Below are 18,939 nucleotides of genomic sequence, written 5' to 3' on the forward strand. Positions count from 1 at the left end.
CTGTTCCTGCCTCTTTAGGAAGAAGCTCACTGTTTTATGCCACCCTCGGGACAGGGGCCGCAGACAGGTTAAAGATGCCTGTGCCCCTGACATTGGAAGGAACAGAGAAGAGAACATTATCCAGAGAAGTCATTGGGCATGGCCAAATCAGAGAGCCCCAGGACTGGACTTGTGAACTCGGGACCCCTAGCTTACTTACTCTTTCTCCAGGGGGACCGATGGGCCCAGCACCGCCTGGTTCTCCTCGAGCGCCTCTTTTACCTTCCTCACCAGCAGGACCAGGGGCTCCCTGGGGCCCAGCAGGACCCTGATAACAAACATAAGAGAAACAGGGTAAGGTTTTCGCCTTACCTTGAGAAAAGCACTGGCCCAGTGTGCAGAGGAAGTGGCCTTGGGATTGTTCTTTTGGTGCAGGGGAGGGCTTGGGCAAAGAGGGGCCAGATGGGATCAGCCACGAAGGAGCAGAAGTCCCAAGTGGAACTCAAGCTATTCAAACTGGGAGAGGAAGCCATAGCAATGTCTCCTTTATTGTATTTTGTTCCCTTCTCCAGGAATACCAGTACTAGGATGGGGAACGGCTTGGGGCAAGGGGCAGTGGGCCAAAAGGGTCATCTGTGGGGCAGAACTACAGTAAGGACAGACTTGAAGGCAGGTACTCACAGTTTCTCCCTTGGGGCCTTGTTCACCTTTGAAGCCAGCAATGCCAGGCTCGCCCTAAATGAGAGAAAGAAAAGAAAGAAAAGAGAATGAGAGAGAAAGAAAGAAAGAACACTGGGTTCTCTCCAAAGAGCTGGCCTACTCCTCCCGTCCCCGGAATCTACTGTGGTGAGCCAGGGCAGGAGGGCACAGAAAAGAGGGACATGTGGGTAGGACATGGGGATCATTTCAGGCTCTTACCATCTGACCTTTGGGGCCCAGAGGACCAGTTGCACCTTGGGGACCAGGAGGACCACGGGGCCCTGGGAAACCAGGGGCACCAGCAATTCCAGGAGCACCCTGTCAGTATGAACAGAAGAGAGGAGCATGAGGAGAGAGGATGAGGAGGACCTGAGCATCCTGAGGACTCAGCCTAGGGACAGTACTTACAGCAGATCCTTTGGCTCCGGGGATGCCATCCGTTCCTGGGTTACCCTGGTGAAGAGATGATATTGCCATAAAATAAACAGCCCCTTCAAGGGACACACGCACTCAAGACGGCCAGGGCACAGATGTCAGACCTTCCAGGCTAAAGAGATGAACTTACAGAAGCACCTGCGGGCCCAGGGGACCCAGGGTTGCCAGGTTCGCCACGAGGACCTTGAGCACCTTCAGGACCACGAGCACCAGTGGGGCCAGCTTCTCCCTGGGAAGAGAACGGGAGGGTGAAGGGAGGGAGGGGCAGCAGCAGTTCACGGCCAGCTGGGTGCGCGACTCTTGCACGCGCTCACACACCTGTAAATGGGCATTTCTGCTCGCCTGGGAGTCTGTCTTCTCTGCTCCCACCTGGCCCAGCAGCATGAGATGACACCCCACACCTGCCTTCTCTACTCTGCCCCTCACTTCTGCCCTGTGAGCTCCAGGCAACTATGCAGATGCCTAATGCAACAGGCAGCTTGTTGGTCCTGTCAGCCTCTGTCGAGAAGCCTGGGTTAGGGAATGTTAGGGCTATGGGATGATGGACAGATGGGAAGTCCCTTCCTTGCTCCCTTTGTGATTTCTCTCTGATGGAAGAACAGAAGCCAGGGGGCGATTCCCAGACCTTCTGTTTCCTTCAGCAGCTCAGCTCAGAAGCGGCTTCATTTCTGTCTGACCAGGGAGATCAGAGCTGCTCCAGGATTCGGCCTTGGCTTGTTTGAAGTGCCAGTAAGCCAGGGCAGAAGCAAGCTGGGGTAGGCTCCCTGGTTCTACTTTTCTCTAAGTTAACTGGCAGGCCTCTCCCATATAAAACCTCTCTTTTTATTTTCATTTTTTCCTAAAAGTCACAGCGTGCTACGATCTGTTCTCTGGACTGGAGTCCCTGGGGAGGGCTGCTGACCTGGAGAGAGGTCAGAAACTCCTCAGATTTCTGCACACAGCATTCCTGCTTCACTTTGGTTATTATTATTTTCTAAAGGTCAGGCCCTCTCACCTTCCTCTGTCCCTCCTCACAATGGGTCTCCTTCACCCGGCTCCCAGAGGCCTCAGACACTGTCTGGTTGCCATGGAAACCCCCAGGAGTGGAAAAGCAACCTGATGCCAGTGACACAGGGAGGCTCCCATTTATTCCCAGGAATGGTCACACTGGAATCCCTCCTGGGCCACGGGGGCCTTCCCCTGAACTGGCTGGCCTCCCACTGGCCTCTATTAATCCTTAGAAGAGCCATATTAACAAGGGCCCAGAACCCAAGTGAAGTAGAAATAGGAAGGGGGTAGAGTGCACAGAACTGAACTGTCCCCTTGCCTCTGCACCCCCCCCACCTCAAGCTCCCTCTGGGTTTGTCAGCTTTTTAAACATTTGGACACTCCAGGCTCATTTTTTTTCTTTCCTTTCCTTCCCAGTCTTCTCCCGCAGATCCCTAGGTTCCCCTCTTTATCTACAAGGTAGGCCTCCAGTCTCTATTGTCAAACCTTTCTCTGTCAGAGAGAGACAGACAGACAGACAGACTCTGGAAATACCCACAGAGGCTAGGAAGGAGATGTGACAAGGGACCTTAGCAGGGGCTATGAGTGAGAAAGTGCCTTGACTCTCTGAGATTTTCAGTTTGACCAGCACATCCCACACTCACTCCACCATGCATGCACGCACCTTAGCACCAGGAGCTCCAGGGAAGCCAGGACCACCTGCAGGACCGACAGGACCCTGGAGAGAAGAAGGGGATAAAGGGTGAACGCTGTCCAGACCTCAAAGAAAGACACCCCATCTCACACTCCTTCCTCACTTTGGATTAATTTAATTTTTGCTCTCGCCCATTGTGACTAGAAGAAACTGTCCCAGCTGCTGCCCCCAGGGAACTCCAGAGAGATGCATAGCTTTGCCTGGCAAGTTTCTAAGTCTACCTATCATAAGAAGCCACAAGGCTTTAACCTCTTCACAGAAGAGATTGCTGAGGGCAGCTGGGGACGCAAGCTGCTTGTGGTCTTTTTAAAACTCTTAAGGGATGGGTCACCTCCTTCCTGACAAGTACAGGCTGTTCCTTGTGCTACACAGGTACCATCACCTGCTAAGGATGAGGGAAACTTACCGGAGGCCCAGCAGGACCTGGCTGGCCATCGTTGCCCCGAGCACCCTGTTATGAGAAAAAAGGAGCCAATGGAAGAGGTGCCCACAGATCCAGCTGTGCCCACTTCAGCCCACCTTCACATAAAATGTGGGAACATGGTGTTGGGGTGCCCCAGGCTGGGCACAAGCAAGGTGTGTGACTGCAGCAGGGAACGCCCTATGGGACAACCGCATGACTTGGTGAACAGAAGACAATGGGGGGCTTGTTCTTGGGGTAATGAAGCTTGGGAAACTTCCCGGTAGCCCCGTCATTTCTAAAACTTCAGCTAGGTCCCAAGTGTCCCTGACTTGAAGCTGAGTGACCATTCAGAAAGCCATGAACTGGGCAAAAGGAAAACAACAGAGGCAAGCAGCAACCTGCTTCTGTGCTGGTAGCCTGGGTTCAGGCTAAGGCAAAGCCTCCTCTCCATGAACTCCCGGGTGACCTCTGGCCCCTCCCAGACAACTGCAGTTCAGGACAGTAGCCACACCCACAGGATGCCTACTCCTGGCCTAGGAGGCTGCTCCCTGATGAGGACAGGCCACTAACTCTGATGTGTAACCAACCATACCTAGCTCTTATCTCTGAGAGACTTGTCTTTGCCAAGCAATCAAAGCTGTTCCTTCTCAGCAGAACTTGGGCTTTGAGAGTTCCACTAGTTTGGGGCCTCAAAGGTTCTCTCTCAGGTGCCTATGAGGAATTCTACTCTAACTCCAGGAGCCATTACATTGGGTACAGCCAGGCCTAGAACCTGGCAGGGGACCCAGAAGGCTAAGGCAGTGACTCTCAACCTTCCTGATGCTGCGACTGTTCAGTACAGTTCCTCATGCTGTGTTGACCCCCAACCATAAAATTATTTTTGTTGCTACTTTATAACTGTAATGTTGCTACTGTTACGAATCATAACAGCTTTTAGAGATAGAAATTTGTCAGGGGTTGTGGCCCACAGGTTGAGAACAACTGGGCTAAGGGGGAGACTTTTGGCAAGCCTCTGTTTCTCCTCAGAAGCTTGAGGGAAGGATGCTCTGTGGGACTCAGCCTTCTTCCTGGTGTGGGCTGCCTTTTCTGTGGAGCCTCCAGCCTGGCAGTCAGGGGAAGGGGGCAGGAAAGCAAGACTCAGCGGACAAAATGGCAGAGGGACGGCAGAGCTTCCTGGCTGAGCCAACTGCTCTGGCAACCTTAGAGTACCTTCCCTCAGGAGTCAGGCAGCAAGGCCTGCACTAACTCCTAGGCTCACAAGGCCCCTGGAGAGACCAAGGCAGAGTGAGGAGGGCCAGAGAAAGCATCAGCACAATGCAAAGAATGTTCTAAACCGAATCTCATAATCACGCTGCCAGCATGACCGCTGTGTGGACAAGAACCACCAAAGAGAACCAAGACCCGGACCTGCTGTGTCAGGTAAGAAGGAAGGATACTGCGAGAGGGGGTGGGCTCTCTTGACCTCTTCACAAGGGAGCCCCTCTAGTTCTGAGTCTCATTAGAAGCCCCAGGCTAGGGACTCTGCAGAAGCAACAGGCCCAAGCCTCCTCCTCCTCATACAAAATGACCCTGGGGCGAGGGCCTTGGGCAGCTCCTGTTGACAGTATGGGTCACAGCTGCTCAGTTCACAGACCTGCTACTGAGAGACCCCTCTGGAAAGCAGCAGCATGCAATGAAGCTGATTTATTTCAGCTGCCCTCTAAGGACCTAGGAGGAGGGGCCTCTGAGCTTGGTTGACTGGGGCGCAGACCAACAGAAAACCGAAATCTTTCTTCAACACGCTTTTCATCACATCACTCGCCTGACCAAGCACCCACAAGGCCTCTCTATTGCCTGGAGATCCGAGCTAACTGCTTCATCTGGCCCCTATACCCGCCATCGCCTGCCAGTCTGCCAGCCCATGGTTTTCCCACATTAACTAGAGGTAGCAGAGACTGGACCCTCAGTGTGAGCTGCTTATTCTTCCTGGGCCTCGATTCCCTCTTCTCTAAAATGAGAATAACAGATCCTACCTCACAGGAAGAGGGGAAGATTAGATAAAGAAAAGCATGCCAGCTCCTCAACCAAGAAAAGGTCACGAGATGGAGGCCACTGGTGTTGTATCGACACAACTCAGGGCAACATCAAGCATGGAGGCCTGTGAGCCAAGGCTAGCCTCTTTTCTCTTTTTCTAGGGTACTATCATGCAAATCAAGAGAAAGGGCAGAATCCATAGCTTAGACAGCTACCACGAGCTAAGCCTGTTCCTGAACTCTAGCTGCACGGATTGGGAAGAGGTAAAGGCTACCAAAGGGGATGACCTGAAGAATCCAGACTGCTGAAGAGAACCTTACTCTTCCACCCCACCCCTCCTTCTGCTCTGCAGGCCTCTCCACCTGAAGCTAGGGAGTGGGAAGACTTGGGATGGAAACTTCTGGTATAACAATGCTCTCTATATCACACCAAGCTGGATTTTCTTTGTTAGGAGTTGGGGAGGGTTGAGAAAGGTCTCACTGAGAGGCCCAAGCTGGCCTCGAACTTGCGATTCTCCTGCCTGGGTTTCTCAGGTACTAAGATCATAGGTCTGTACCTCCTAGCCCAGCTTATCACAGAGTTGTTCTGAGAGTCAAGAAAATCTACTGGTAAACTGTAAAGTGTTCAACATATGGGGGCAGCTGACTTTGGAGGTTACTCACGGCAGCACCAGCAGGACCAGTCCGTCCTCTCTCACCAGGCAGGCCTCGGGGACCCTGCAACCAACATAGTTCCAGCATTAGGTGACACATTGGTGGGCTGTGACGACTTCGACAGGATGGCCCTTCGCACCCACGGGGGCCCTGCCTGCTGCACTAGGAAGCAAAGCTGAGCAACCCAGGGCACAGCAAAGCACAGAGCTTCCTGCAGGCAGACCCATGTGTGTTCCTGTTGCTGACTGGGCTCATTTCTTAAGACAGATGAGTGCCCCAAAACACTGAAGACAAACAGATTTAAAAAAAAAAAACTGAAATATACTTTAAGTGTGTCTAACAGCTCCGGTTTCAAGGAAGTGCAGGCAGGTGAAATTCTGAACAACCTGTCTCCTGCAAGTTGGTTTTGCTCATGATCAGATAAATCTGCAAAGCCCTGTATCTGCTCTGCACGAATGCATGAAGGGATGGATGCTATGGTTTGTGATGTGGCCCTTTGACAGCTGTTGGGGGTCTGAAGAGCTTGTGGTGACTTTCCCATGGGCGACTCAGACTCACCATTGGGCCGGGGGACCCATTCTCACCCGGAGAACCGCTCTCGCCCTGGGGAAAAAACACACACATAGGGTCAATGCTTGAATCATAGTTCCCAGAAACTTCCCAGTAAGTCACTGAGAGATCTGCGTGATTCGGTGAGGGCTGAAACATGCCAGTTTCAACTCTAGGGGAGTCAATCCCTCCAAGCTCCCAGGCCGCTGCTCATCTACCATGATGCAGACTTGGGCGTTCCCAATTACGTTCCAACTGCCTAAGCCCTTCGGCTGGACAGAATGTCTCCTTTGCTTCATGGCCAACCCCTGTGTGTCTCCTGGTTCTTTACCTTCACACCTGGAGCACCAGCTTCTCCCTTAGCACCATCAAGCCCTGGGTAACCCTGGGAAACAAGAGAAAGCTTCCATCACACATCTGGGAACCCACACAGAAAATAACATGCATACCCCCAAAATTTCCTCTTTAGGCAGCCCCTGCTCTCCAACACCCTTACCCCTGATACTTACTCTGTGACCTTTGACACCAGGAAGGCCTGGGGTTCCAGGGAATCCACGAGCACCCTGCAATGCAAAGGGGAAATACTCAGGGGAAAGAAGAAACCAGACTGCTGTTGGCTACTGGAGGCTGCTAGAGAGCCCACAGGTACAGCTCCCTTGGGCCACCAGTAAGAAGCAGGCATCCAGGCATCTCCACAGCTTCCTCAGCCAAACCCAGACCATCACCTTGTGCTCACACAACTATGCTCGCCAACTTGAAGGCAGGATATATGAAGGAACCATTAGTTCCCAGTTTCACGCTCAGTTAATCAAGCTAAGTGAGCTGTATGGTCACTGTATGGGGAGAGGCTGGAAAAGCATGTGGGGTTAGGAAAGGTGGAGCTTTACCTGAGGGCCAGGAAGGCCTCTTTCCCCAGCTTTTCCAGGTTTCCCAGCTTCACCCTGCACAGAAAGAGATCTCGTTTTTCTTGGTAGCCCCATGAGCATAACTGGTGTGTTCCACAGCCGTGCATCCGCCCACCTCCTGCAGGTGCCCCCTCCCAGGATGCCTGTTCCGGGTCACGGCTTATTCTCTGGCACATTCCTAGGTCCTCACTAGTCTCCAACTTCTCCAGCAAGCTTTTGCTCTCCTGCCCAGAGCTCTGAGGGCTCGCCTGTATGTCCTGACCGCAGGAGGTTTTACTGTGCCATGCCAGTCGTGAAAAGAGTTCAAGAAAGCCGGCTCCCTTCTCTGTGTTGTTTTCATTCTCTGTAGACATCTTGGCTCAGGCTGAGCTTTCCTACCTCATTACCAATGGAGATGATGTGCTGGTGTTTGGTGGACGATTCTTTCTTTGTTTTTCTACTCTACAGCTTTGTGCCTTTAAGCCTTACGTTTTCCTGTCCCTTCTCTGACTTCTCAATTTCTCTTCTTGAAGTTATTGATGTTTTAATTATTCTTCTTTTCATAAGATCTGAAACCATCCCCAGAGACCTAGCAAGCTAAATCGCAAGCGGGTGTGTGGGTGGTAGACAGCTGGAATTTAGGACTGGCCAACCTTGCTCCTCAGGAAGTCTCTCTACCCAGAAGCCTTAGCACACACCCTCCCTGAGGTATGGGGGCTTCTCAGGCCTACTCACATCATCGCCAGGTTTTCCAGCAGGGCCTGGAGGACCACGGGGACCCATGGGACCCTGCAAACAGAGAATTTAAGAGATCATTGGAAGGGAAATACAAGGAACAAAATCAGGATGGTAGTTTTGGAAGCTAGTTATCCTACAAGGAAGAAAGGCAAAAAGGTCAGGGCAAAATGGTAAAGGAGATCATGGTGGGGGGAGGGGGCAGCACAGGCTGGTGGTCCCCAGAGGGGGAAGTGTCATGATGGGAGTTCCTGCCACGCTGGTTCTCTAGAAGGGTGCTCCGAAGGTGGGGGGGGGGGGGGTAACATCTACATCTGGATTTTCTATGACCTTCCAATCGTGGGAAAGAGCTGGCAGAGCTTGGAAGTGGGTTGGTAGACCGTCCCCAGAAACCCCTGAGAGAGGGCAGCCTATGGTACTTACAGAGACACCAGGCTCGCCAGGTTCACCAGGATTGCCTTGAAATCCTTGAGGGCCCTAGGAGGGAAAGTAATGACATCGTGTTGACACCCCAAACTGTGCCATCGAAACTTGACGGGCATCTGTAATGATGCCAAGAGGAGAAGAATGCACACTTACAGGGGCACCGGCAGGGCCTGGGGGTCCTCGAGGTCCCATGGGGCCCTGCATTGAAACAGAAAAACGGGAGATTTACTGAGTCTGCGGTATCATCAGCTTCAGGATTGAATCTTCTCCCCCCCAGCAGCCAGACAAAGGACAAGAAGATGCTGTGGGGGCAGGGGCCAAAGGCCTCCGTGGCTGCTCTCTCTTCTTTCCCACTCCCCACTCAAACATCTATTTTTTATTTATAGGCACCGTTTGAACCGAGAAGCTGGCCTTGCTTTCTCCTGGATGGCAGCCATGTTTACTAAAGTCTGAATTTCATTTAGCATGTGCCAAGCCAGGCCGCAGGGTGAGAGTTGCTGCTGGAAGCCTTGTGGATGCTGGAGAACAGTAGCTGCTGTCTGCATTCTTCAGTTCTCATTCCAAAAGCAACAGCAACTGGCCTTCTATGCATCTCTCCATCCTCATCCTTCCTACTCACTCCAGAGCGTCCTTCAAACCGGCATCCATCACCGTTAAAAACCGGCGAACTCCTCAGCTAACTAAATGAGAGGTCTTACAGAACCGATGGAGATGCTCTGGACAGTTATCCACCAGGCAGAGGACCAAGGATGGCCTCCTCCTGTCTGGCCAGCTGAGAACGGCTGTCTTACCATCGGACCTTGCATTACTCCCATCTGGGCACCTCCAGCCTTCTCATCAAAGCCTCCAGCCATCTGGGCGGCGAAGTTCTGCAAACCAAGGCAACAGTGTCAGGAGGCTGCGGGGCCCGGGGTCAGTCTTGTTTGCCAGGGAGAGAAAGAATTCAACATCCTCTCTAGTTATCAGAGACCAGCTGCGGATTGATCAGGATTACTAAAGAGACACTGACGAAGTTTCAGGACCGTGTTCTCGCCACAGTGGCGGAATCACTTCCCTGGAGAATCAAGTGTTATCTGTAGTACTCCAAGACCATCACACTCTGTAAACTTTTATATTCTAAAATGCTACATAAATAAAGTATCAATTTTAAAAGGCATTCTTTGTTCTCCAAATTGTTGATGTCTGGCAAAGGCCTGAAATCTGGTCTTGAAATATTTCAGGAGGGCTGTAGTAGGCGTCTGTGAGCCCACTTAGATTGAAGAATTTAAGACTTAGCAAACTTCCAAATGGCACACCTACAAAAGCTGGGCAGTCCTATAATTTGTTGATTGGTGTGGTTCCAAACACGACAGTAGCCACACACCTTCACTCAGTGAGGCCCTTTCATGAGAATGAATAGTTGCTTGGAATGTACTTGGCAAGGACCATGGACAAATGTCTTCCAAGGACAGTGGTCACTGCTCTTCCAGAGAAATACAAGTGCCCAGTCATTCTTTTCCCACACCCCTACACCCACTCCCAAGACTCAACCGCATGATGGGTGCCAGGAAGCCAGGTAGCTGAAGGGCTTCTTTAGAGAAACCCAATGAGAAGAAAAGCTAGCCTTTAGCGCCACAGCCTCAAGCCTCATATGTGATTCCACTCAATTACAGGCCTGAGGCAAAGCCTATGAACAGACTATGTACATACTGCTGACAGTCCTGGGGCCAGTCAGGTAAGCGAAAGTAGCAATTTAGAAGCCACAGTTCTAAGGGTACTGCCAGGAGAAAGGAGAAATAAGGACACTTACTCCAATAAGGCCAGGGGGACCAGGGGGGCCTGGAGGGCCAGGGGGACCGGGATTTCCAGGGGTACCAGGCTCTCCATCTCGGCCACGAGGTCCAGCTGCACCCTTGCCAGGAAGAGAAAAAGGCATCAGTGGAAGGATGTTTTTAGAACCATGCTCCCCAGGCACCTCCCATGAGGCCATCAGGGAATACAGAAGGAACGTTTCATCGCGGCGACGACTCACCTTTTCTCCCTTGTCACCACGATCACCTCTGGGTCCTTGTTCACCAGCAGGTCCCTGAAGGTGAGGAGGAGCACGGTGTGATGCCATGAGGCCAGAGACCACGATGGCTCAGTTGCAGTAAAGGAAGAATGGAGCAAGGGATCTTTCCCTTTCTTACCTGAGGGCCAGGCGGTCCTCTGGGTCCTACGATCTGTGTGAGAGAGAGCCACAGACTGTTGGTTAGAGGGGTACATTTCAGACAGCAGATACATGGGTTGTGGTGGGGATAATGTATACTCACATCCTTGATGTCTCCAGGTTCTCCTTTCTGGCCCTGCAACATGAAATGTTGACAGAAACAAGCTGAGTGAAACCAATTTGCCCCAACAAAAACCCCACCCTGCCACCCGAGCCTGCTCTTGTCCTCTAGACTGACATCTTCTGAGGTCTAAAGAGCCACAGACCAGATTAGCATCTCTGCTTCTGAAGAAGAACATGGGAAAGCAAACACACAGAGCCAGTGAAATGGCCCAGTGGCTAGAAGCTTTTGCAGCTCCAGCCTGATGACCGATGGTCGAAGGAGAGAACCAGCCCCTCATGGTTATCCTCCTGCGGCCACTCGAGCATCAAAGCACAACTGTGGCCACACTCACATACATCATATGGGGGAGGGGCATGTAATTAAAGTGAATTAAAAACAGTGTGCTTACCTTTGGGCCTAGTTGTCCTGTAAGGGGAAAGAGAGGAGAAGGTGAGACAGGAACCATTTCTATCATTCAAACTCTCTCTGGAGGATTTGGAAGATCAAACAAAGGAAAGGACCACAACCAAGGAAGGGAGCAGATTCCTCTGCCTTGCTCCCAATCCCTCTGTGGAGGGCTTAGGGTCTCAGAGCCCTTTTGTTGCTGAGGACTCACAAGGAATGGAGGTGTCTCTAACTTTATTAGTCAAAAAGCATGCATAGTGTCGAGAAAAGGTTGAGAGCAAGAAAGAGACCATGGGGACAAAGCAGAGGAGACCCGGAAGTCAGGCCCCTTCCCAACCCATGCCCTCCCAAAGAAGAGTTACAGCTGAGGAAGCCTTACATTAGCGTGGAGTCTCCTGAAGCAAGCACAAAAAAGAGCAGGACACAGAAGTTACAAAGAGCATTGCAGCCAGGGCCATCCCAAACTAACAAGTCCCTACCCAACCTTAGCAGCAAAGGCCTATGGGCCATCACCACTGCACTGGCATGGGCCCCTCAAACACTTCAGGGTGTCTGAGAGTCTACAGCCCTACAAGGCATCAGTGCTGGGGAAGCATTCAGGAAAGGCAGCTTCTCGATTCTCTGTTCAACTCTCCTCTACTTGAGTAGGAAGGGAACAACAATGAGCCATCCAAAAGGCTTGTGAGGGTGCTCCCACCTTCCCTGTAGGGGGCTGGGACACTGTGTGAGTGCTGGGAAGCAGTCACCTGTGCTCCTGGTCAGCACTGGTTCTAGTTGGGAGTTAATAACAGTCACTAGCTTAAGAATCAACTCCCAGAGCCCAGGGGGCTCCTTCAGTTTTTCTGCTTCTTAAATGGTGGTCAACAACAAGCGGAGGTCAGTGCATAGAGGGAATACCACCATTTTACTCTACTCCAAAGTAGGAGCCCACTCTGTGCCCCTGCTTCCTGACAGAGGTTTCTCCACATTGACAACCATGTCCTTGAAGGTTTTCTATAGAGAAGACAAGATGTGGGTGTCACTGGATGAATTAATTCGTGCTGTAGCTAGACAGAGCCTGATTCCGCCGTGTGGGTCTGGTAAGTAGCAGGCTTGGCTCATGAGGGGAAACTTTTGTGGAACCATATCTGTAATTCCATAAAGTGTCAGAGACATACTCCTGAGGTGTTAGGTGCAGGAGGGTCTCTCTCTCTGGTGACTCAGTCTCACCAGGTTTCGGCCTGCAATCGAGAAGCGGCCTTGCCTTCCTGCCCCTGCTGATGGGATCAGATGGATGGGCAGCTTCTCATGAGAAGACCACCATCCATGGAAAGCTAGCTGCTGCAAGTAATTTATTTATGTTGAATAATAAATAAATAAATTACGACCACTGGCAGGGGTGAGGTCAGCTGGGCAGATGGGACAGCACTCTCCGAAGGGGACCTCGGCGTCAAGGCAGTCCTTTTCTTCACAGTGAATGTCGTCGCAGAGGATTGTCCCAGTGTCGCACACACAGATGTGGCAGGGTGTGGGCTTCCATACATCCTTATCTTTATACATTTGCCCATTCTGAAAGCAGCTGCCAGCATCCTCTGCACCAAGAGAGGAGGGAGTGGCGAGTGCCAGAGCAGGGAGGGAGTGGAGCCGGGGAGAAAGAGAGAGGTTGCCATCAACTTGACGTGATTCAGATGCTAAGGGATGGTGGTAGTCAGAACACACCAGACAGAATAAACTTACACATTGGTTTTGGAAAACGTAATTCAGCTTTCTGCGTATTCTAGGATATCTCTTGTGTGTCTTGTACTGTGCAAGATGGGTATGTTGGGGGCGGGGTGGGAATTATGACCCACCAATAAAGGAGGGCTGTTATCTACTATACTCTTTTTATCTGGCCTGCATGGTAGGAGGGGGGCTGGAGATAGAGGGGGTGAGTTGGAAGGTGAAAATGGGTGATAGGAGGAGGTGATATTCTGAGCAGGAACCTAGGGGCAGTAAAGATGGAGAGAAAAAAAATGGGGAAACACTGGCTGAAGAAGAAAAAGTCATATCGGTTTTTTTTTTGTCGTCCTCTAGGAATAATGAGATTTTCTAAATACAGCTGGCAGCTAAAACGCAGAAGAAGTGCATGAAAATTCTACCCACAATCTTTAGGAGACACGAACAGTATATAACTTAAAAAGCAAGCTGGGCCCTCCTCCTGCAGTGACACTGCTGCCAGAAGTCTTGCCTTATTCTGAAGATGGCAACTCAAATACAAGGGGCAGGAGGCTCTAAATGCCTGGCCTTGGCTAAGAGCGACCAGTCTAGACCTGCGTCCTTCAAGAATGCAAAGGAACTGCTCGAACTGGACCCTCTCCACCAGTGCCCTGCCGTCTGGAATTCGCCCTGCACTTGTAAACTCTGCTGACAAGCAAGAGAGCCAGGGCCTGAAGAGCTCGCACCACGTGCTAGGCAGCGCCCGGCGCTGTTTTTCTCATTAAAATCTCAAAAGCGATGGCAAAAGCTGAGGAGGAATAATAGCGAAGAGCCACAAACCCAAGGGGCGTGGAGAGAAACGGGCCTGCCTTCTGCTCTTCAGGAGAGCGACAATCCAAAGATCAAAGTCTCCCTGTTCTTTTCCACTGGAAGAAACCCATCTAACCTTTAGGCAAGACTATCAAGGGGAAGGTGAGGGGATCCCAGGGGAAAAAATGTCGAAGCTGATAGATTACCCCACCCCCTCCCCAGCAGGCACTAAAATAGCTGGAGGTGACGAGCGCTTAGAGTTGGCTAATGATGTCCAGTCCTGACTAAGAAAAAGCGCTCTATCTCCCAAGACTGCCTAGAGGAGCCCGAGGAAGGCCGGGGGAGGGTGCGTCGTGAAAGCTGATCGCGTTCTCCAGGAAGGGCACCCCGGGGCCGGCGTGGACCAGGGGAGGGGCGGGCCGCGCTGGGTGTGAGAGCGGCTGGCTGACTCTTTGTGGCTGGGGTTCGGGACACTGCCCTTCGGCAGACAGACACCCGGAGAGTAAAAAGTGGGATTAAATGACTGCCCCCAGAAAGGAGCCAACACCGTAACCAGATCCCTAGGTGCGGTTGGAGGAAGCCAGCACCACCCTAATTGTGGCACGAAAGGGACTACAGATAGCATCCTGGCCGCCCGATCGGGTTCCCCCTAGTTACCGCCGCGCGGCATAAGTGATTCTTTGTGGCTGGCCAATTAAAAAGCTACCTCTTTCGGGGAACTGTTTTGCTTCGTCGCCGCTGCGCGCGCCGGGCCGGAGCCCGGGAGGTGGCGGCAAGCCGGCACAGGGGGGCATTGTGGGAGAGGGGGTCGGGGAGTGCGGGGGTGGGGGGAGCCACCGGGCCTCGCCTCTCATGAATGGGGCTTTTCTCGAGCGCTTACAGAGCCCGATTCACAGGTCTCCGCGAGGAACCAGTTTAAATAAATACGGGCAGGGTTTCAACCCATCTGGAAGCCATCGCTGCCAATCCCCCAACGCAAACACGCTTCACAAAGAAGGACTGAGGTCTCCCCCCCCCCAAGCCAGCAGCACTTTTGGAAGCTAGGGCTGAGAAATGCAGATGTGGGTCAAAATCTCCGCGGCCAAAAAGTTTCCCAGACCCTTGGAAAGATGGAGAGGAGGAGCGTGGTGGACTCTAGGTTTCTGACATTGCTGACGTCCATGCAGGCTACGCCTTTCCCCACATCAGGTCCTGTGAAACCATGGAGGGTGGGGTGTTTGCATAGATGGGACAACCTGGGGTGCAAAATCAACCGGTCAGATGCAGAATCTATTTCTCCTAGAAGGAGGAGACTGGAAGTTTTAGATTCCCTCCAAAGCGGCAAATTCACTCTGCCAAGAAGGATGCGCCAAGAGAGCTCTTCGCCACTAAAGCGAGAACCTTTACTATCCGCTGGAGAATTAGGGAAGTTGTTTAGACAGCACACTCCATTGCTCGCTATAGAGAACACCAGTCAATACCACAGCTTTGTGGATGTGTGCTTTTACATTTAGGACAAAAATATAGTCAGGCAGAGGCGAACGAACATTCGGACATTCCCCTAGAGCTCCAGCGCACGACCCCGGCTTCGCTCGCCACTCTGAGCATCGGCGGGGCCGGAAAGTGCTATCCTGGTGCTCCACATTGCTGCGCTCTCGGATCTAGCCCTGTCCCCGCTGCGCCCGCCAGGCTAAGAAGAAAGTCGGCCAGGGCCCGCCGCCTTCCAAAGCATCCCTCGAGACAGCCTAGTGGCAGGGAAAGCGCACAATCTCAGAGGCAGAAGGTCTTTGATACCCACCCACTACCCAGTTTCACCTGCAATTGATTTACAGTCTGTAACATAAAAAGACAAGGCTGGAATCCTAGCCGTCGGAAACGTGCCCAAACACGTGGAAGAAAATTCTCTCTACCTAATACACTTTCCAGGCTTCGTTTGTCCTGAATATAATCCCAGACAGTGGATCTTACCCAGGGAGGAGGTGGAAAGGTGCGGGGAACCGCCCTTGGACCAGGGCTGTAAGGCTGCAGCTATAGCCATAAGCAGCTCTTTGACCTCACCACCCTCCGTCCGCTGCTACACACACAGTAAAGTAACTCATTGTAGACCCTCAGGAGGTAGGGGTTAGACAGTGGAGGGGGTGCTCTTGGGGGACCATTCGGAAAGCAGGTCTGGTTGGAGTGTCAACGTTTTTCGGAGTCCCAACGTTTTTCAGACGTCAAGTTCCTGCAGCCCAAGGGAAGCGAGGGGAGAGCGTAGTTTTAGAGAAAGACCGGCTGGTGGCACTTTACCCTGGGCCAGCCTGGAGGGGGAGGGAACTGAGGTCGCCGAGAACCTCTTTTCCTTTGTGGCCTCAGATTTCAACCCATCAGTGTCAGAGTTAGTCCTTTGTCTAGCGCCTCTTTGAGCCCCGCAGCCTCTAACCCCTAGACTAGGCTGGGAAGTCTACCCGTAGGCGTCTCACGATCTCTCTCCTCCTGATCAAAGCTGGTGGAAGGGGTCGCGTTTACATATGTGTTTAAACCTGTCGCATCCAACACTTTGCAAGTTCATATCCTTCCTTAACGCAGGGACCTGCAAATGTCTCCACTCACAACTCTCACGGAGGATGCTGCGACAGAGTTTCTCACTCGCAGAATTCGGCTCAGTGGACTCCTGTGTACTGCGCGCCTGGGTCTCGGCGCCCTAACCCGGACCGGCGCTGGGAAGGAGGAGGAGAAGGGACACACGTCAGGGAAACAGGTAGAGGACGTGGGCGACTTACCGGCGTCCTGGCCTTGACACCGAAGGACCGCGGCGATGAGCAGCGTCAGCAGTACCAGCGACTGGGGAGCCCCGAGGCGGATCATGGCTCACCGCGGGGCCTGGCAGAGCCTGCCCGGGCGAAGCGCAACGAGGCGGCAGAGCACGGAGCGGGTCCGGGTCTCTACCGTGCCCTCATGCAGGAGGCCCTAGGTTCAGGAGAAAGAGGCAGGAGACCCGGCAGCCCAGCAGCTCTCTGCGTCTTCTCCCTGCAGAGGCTCCGGTTATATGCGCCCGGTCGCTCCTAAGACTGGCAAACTGGCCCAAACCGCGGGCCGCCCCCAGCCCCCCGCGGGGCTGTAACCTGAGTCCCCGCCCCCGGAGCCCGCCCAGGCGGGACCAGAGCCCACACCTGCCAAGACCAGACTCCCCTCTCGTGAGCCCAGCTTCCCGCCCCCCATGTGCCCAGTGGCCTGATCAGGCGGGGCACCGAGACCGTACGGTCGCCCCCGTTGGGACTGCTGGACAGCCCCCTCCAACCACAGGCGGGAAGGGGGGCCTCCGGCCCCTCCCCTAGAAGTTCTGCTGGGGTTACAGGGGAGGGGGTTGTTTGCAGAGGCTGGAGCTCTAGACCCGGGTCTGCAAAGACGGGGAAAAGACGGAGCGACTGAATGGGGCAAGGAAGGTGGGGATGGAAAGTTTAGGGGACAGGGAAGTGAGTCGGGGGAATCCTAGAATGAGCCGTAAAGGTTGTTCGGAAGGAATACTAAATCTGGGGAACGGTTGTCCAGATCTGCCTTCTAGCCCCTTTGCAGAGTACCTGACCCTGGACTCCCACCTGGAGTCTCACAACGACATTTTTCTTCACCCATTCCCGCCCCCCCCCCATTCAAGTAGCTATGAAAGGGCCTCCTCTGCAGCCTAAGCAGACACCGGACTGAGCGGGTGGCTAGGACAGGGTCTGGTGTATTCTTGCACAGAGGGAGACCTGTGTGGAGTGGGAGGAGGACGGAGCAGGCCAGGGAAGGGACTTAAGGAACCGCAGAGAACCAAAGCAGCAGGGACAAAACGGTGCACGCAACGGGATTGGAGGCACTGTCTAGGTCGGCTATTTCTGGCCCAAATCCAGGAGTCTCCGGGGAAGTGGGCGCTCTTAGCCTAGATGGAGCAGCGCTGGCCAGGGACTGCTGGCAACTCTGAAGCCGTAGCCAAGAGTCTGGAAGCTGCTCCAGTTGGACTCGGTTTAGTGAGGGGCAGAGAACGCGCCAGAGTTTCCTAGTTGTCCCCACCTCACTCACTCCCCACGTAGCCCCACCCCCACCCCTGGGCTTCCAGCCTCACTCACCTTCCCTCTCCCCGCCCCCTCCCCCCACCTTAGCCCGAACTGCCAGGGTCCTAAGATCAACCCAGTCATTTCCTTTTGTATAATTTTCATTTTCTCTCTTATATCCACTGAATTTGCTTCACCGAGTAGCCTGGGAGGTCTGAGAACACAACTGGACCGAGCACAATTTTCTGCACAAAGGAGACAATTTTGGTGAGCTGTTGGAACTACATTGCTTAGTTTAAAACACAGACTTTATTTTACATGTTTATTTTTCATGTGTGCATATACTGGATCTCTCCTTCATCCACGAGCTCAGAGGATGAAAGGTGGGAAGTGAGTGTCCTTATGCCTGAGCAATCTCACCAGCCCCTGCAAAACAGAATTTTATGATAGAGTAACACATAGTAAAGGTAGCCATTCAGACAACTGGTCTCAATGCACAGGATCAAGACAACTCCACAGTAAAGTTCTGAAGAAAATGCTAAAGCAGATGAAGAAAACGGAAACCTATATGAAAACAATCTAGGTCAGTCAGAAAGAAAGTGGGATATTCTTGATTTCTCCTCTAACTCTGACTCATTCTGACCAAAGGGCAGCATCTATGTAATAAGAACTCTGGATCAAGTTCTCTGTTCCCTTTAATTAAAAACAGAATTATTAGAAATGGGAACTGATTAAAGTAAAATCAAGTTAAAGTTTAAATTGATAAAGCCAGAATAAGTAGAAATTATTTAAATTTCACAGCCAACTATAGAATCTCATTATACAGAGGATAGCGAGGGGACAGAAAAAAAAGGAAATGCAAACACCTAAGTAGCGGGAAGTTATGCATCCTTACTGGGTGTCCATAGGTTCATGTTACCATATTGCACCAAAGGTAGTGTCACCTGACCTCACCAATTTGATACACACAAATAAAGGAACTCTTTCTAGACAACACAGTGAATACAGCAGGAGAGTTGGGAATGTGGTTCAGAGGTAGAGTCTGCCTAGCATACTTGAGGTCCTGAGTTCTATCCCTAACACTAGAAGGTGGAAAGAACCATTGCTGATAAAAACAAACAAACAAACCAAACAAACAAAAACACCCAGCAAATGGAGCCGAGACAAGACAGAGAAGCAATGTGACATTGACAAGGAGATTATAAAAGATGAATGCCTAGGACCAGCAAGGAAGAGGGTCCATGGAGCGACAGTAGCAAAAGCTCTAGAGAAATCCTGATGTATAGCCTCCTGCATTTTCTTATGATGGAGAC

General features: G+C 52.3%; 1 protein-coding gene across 2 annotated transcripts in view; it reads right to left on the bottom strand.

Moving 5' to 3' along the window:
• The window catches only part of Col2a1 (collagen type II alpha 1 chain), a 29,051-nt gene extending 12,370 nt beyond the window's left edge, over positions 1 to 16,681 (bottom strand). The window contains exons 1-23 of one of the 2 annotated variants that reach the window (XM_075960513.1): positions 16,379 to 16,681; positions 12,521 to 12,724; positions 11,158 to 11,174; positions 10,749 to 10,781; positions 10,626 to 10,658; positions 10,469 to 10,522; positions 10,247 to 10,348; positions 9,249 to 9,326; positions 8,611 to 8,655; positions 8,455 to 8,508; positions 8,032 to 8,085; positions 7,300 to 7,353; positions 6,922 to 6,975; positions 6,744 to 6,797; positions 6,422 to 6,466; positions 5,873 to 5,926; positions 3,201 to 3,245; positions 2,765 to 2,818; positions 1,244 to 1,342; positions 1,087 to 1,131; positions 898 to 996; positions 661 to 714; positions 200 to 307 (exon numbers count right to left, since the gene is read on the bottom strand). In XM_075960513.1, coding sequence (XP_075816628.1) covers positions 200 to 307; positions 661 to 714; positions 898 to 996; positions 1,087 to 1,131; positions 1,244 to 1,342; positions 2,765 to 2,818; positions 3,201 to 3,245; positions 5,873 to 5,926; positions 6,422 to 6,466; positions 6,744 to 6,797; positions 6,922 to 6,975; positions 7,300 to 7,353; positions 8,032 to 8,085; positions 8,455 to 8,508; positions 8,611 to 8,655; positions 9,249 to 9,326; positions 10,247 to 10,348; positions 10,469 to 10,522; positions 10,626 to 10,658; positions 10,749 to 10,781; positions 11,158 to 11,174; positions 12,521 to 12,724; positions 16,379 to 16,463 — 1,524 coding nt within the window. In that variant the 5' untranslated portion in view covers positions 16,464 to 16,681. The remainder of the gene's footprint in view (positions 1 to 199; positions 308 to 660; positions 715 to 897; positions 997 to 1,086; positions 1,132 to 1,243; positions 1,343 to 2,764; positions 2,819 to 3,200; positions 3,246 to 5,872; positions 5,927 to 6,421; positions 6,467 to 6,743; positions 6,798 to 6,921; positions 6,976 to 7,299; positions 7,354 to 8,031; positions 8,086 to 8,454; positions 8,509 to 8,610; positions 8,656 to 9,248; positions 9,327 to 10,246; positions 10,349 to 10,468; positions 10,523 to 10,625; positions 10,659 to 10,748; positions 10,782 to 11,157; positions 11,175 to 12,520; positions 12,725 to 16,378) is intronic. The other variant, XM_075960515.1, reaches the window with a different exon arrangement.
• Between the last annotated feature and the right edge of the window lie 2,258 nt (positions 16,682 to 18,939).

The sequence above is a fragment of the Microtus pennsylvanicus genome, chromosome 2 (genome assembly GCF_037038515.1).
Source record: "Microtus pennsylvanicus isolate mMicPen1 chromosome 2, mMicPen1.hap1, whole genome shotgun sequence".
Lineage (NCBI taxonomy): Eukaryota > Metazoa > Chordata > Mammalia > Rodentia > Cricetidae > Microtus > Microtus pennsylvanicus.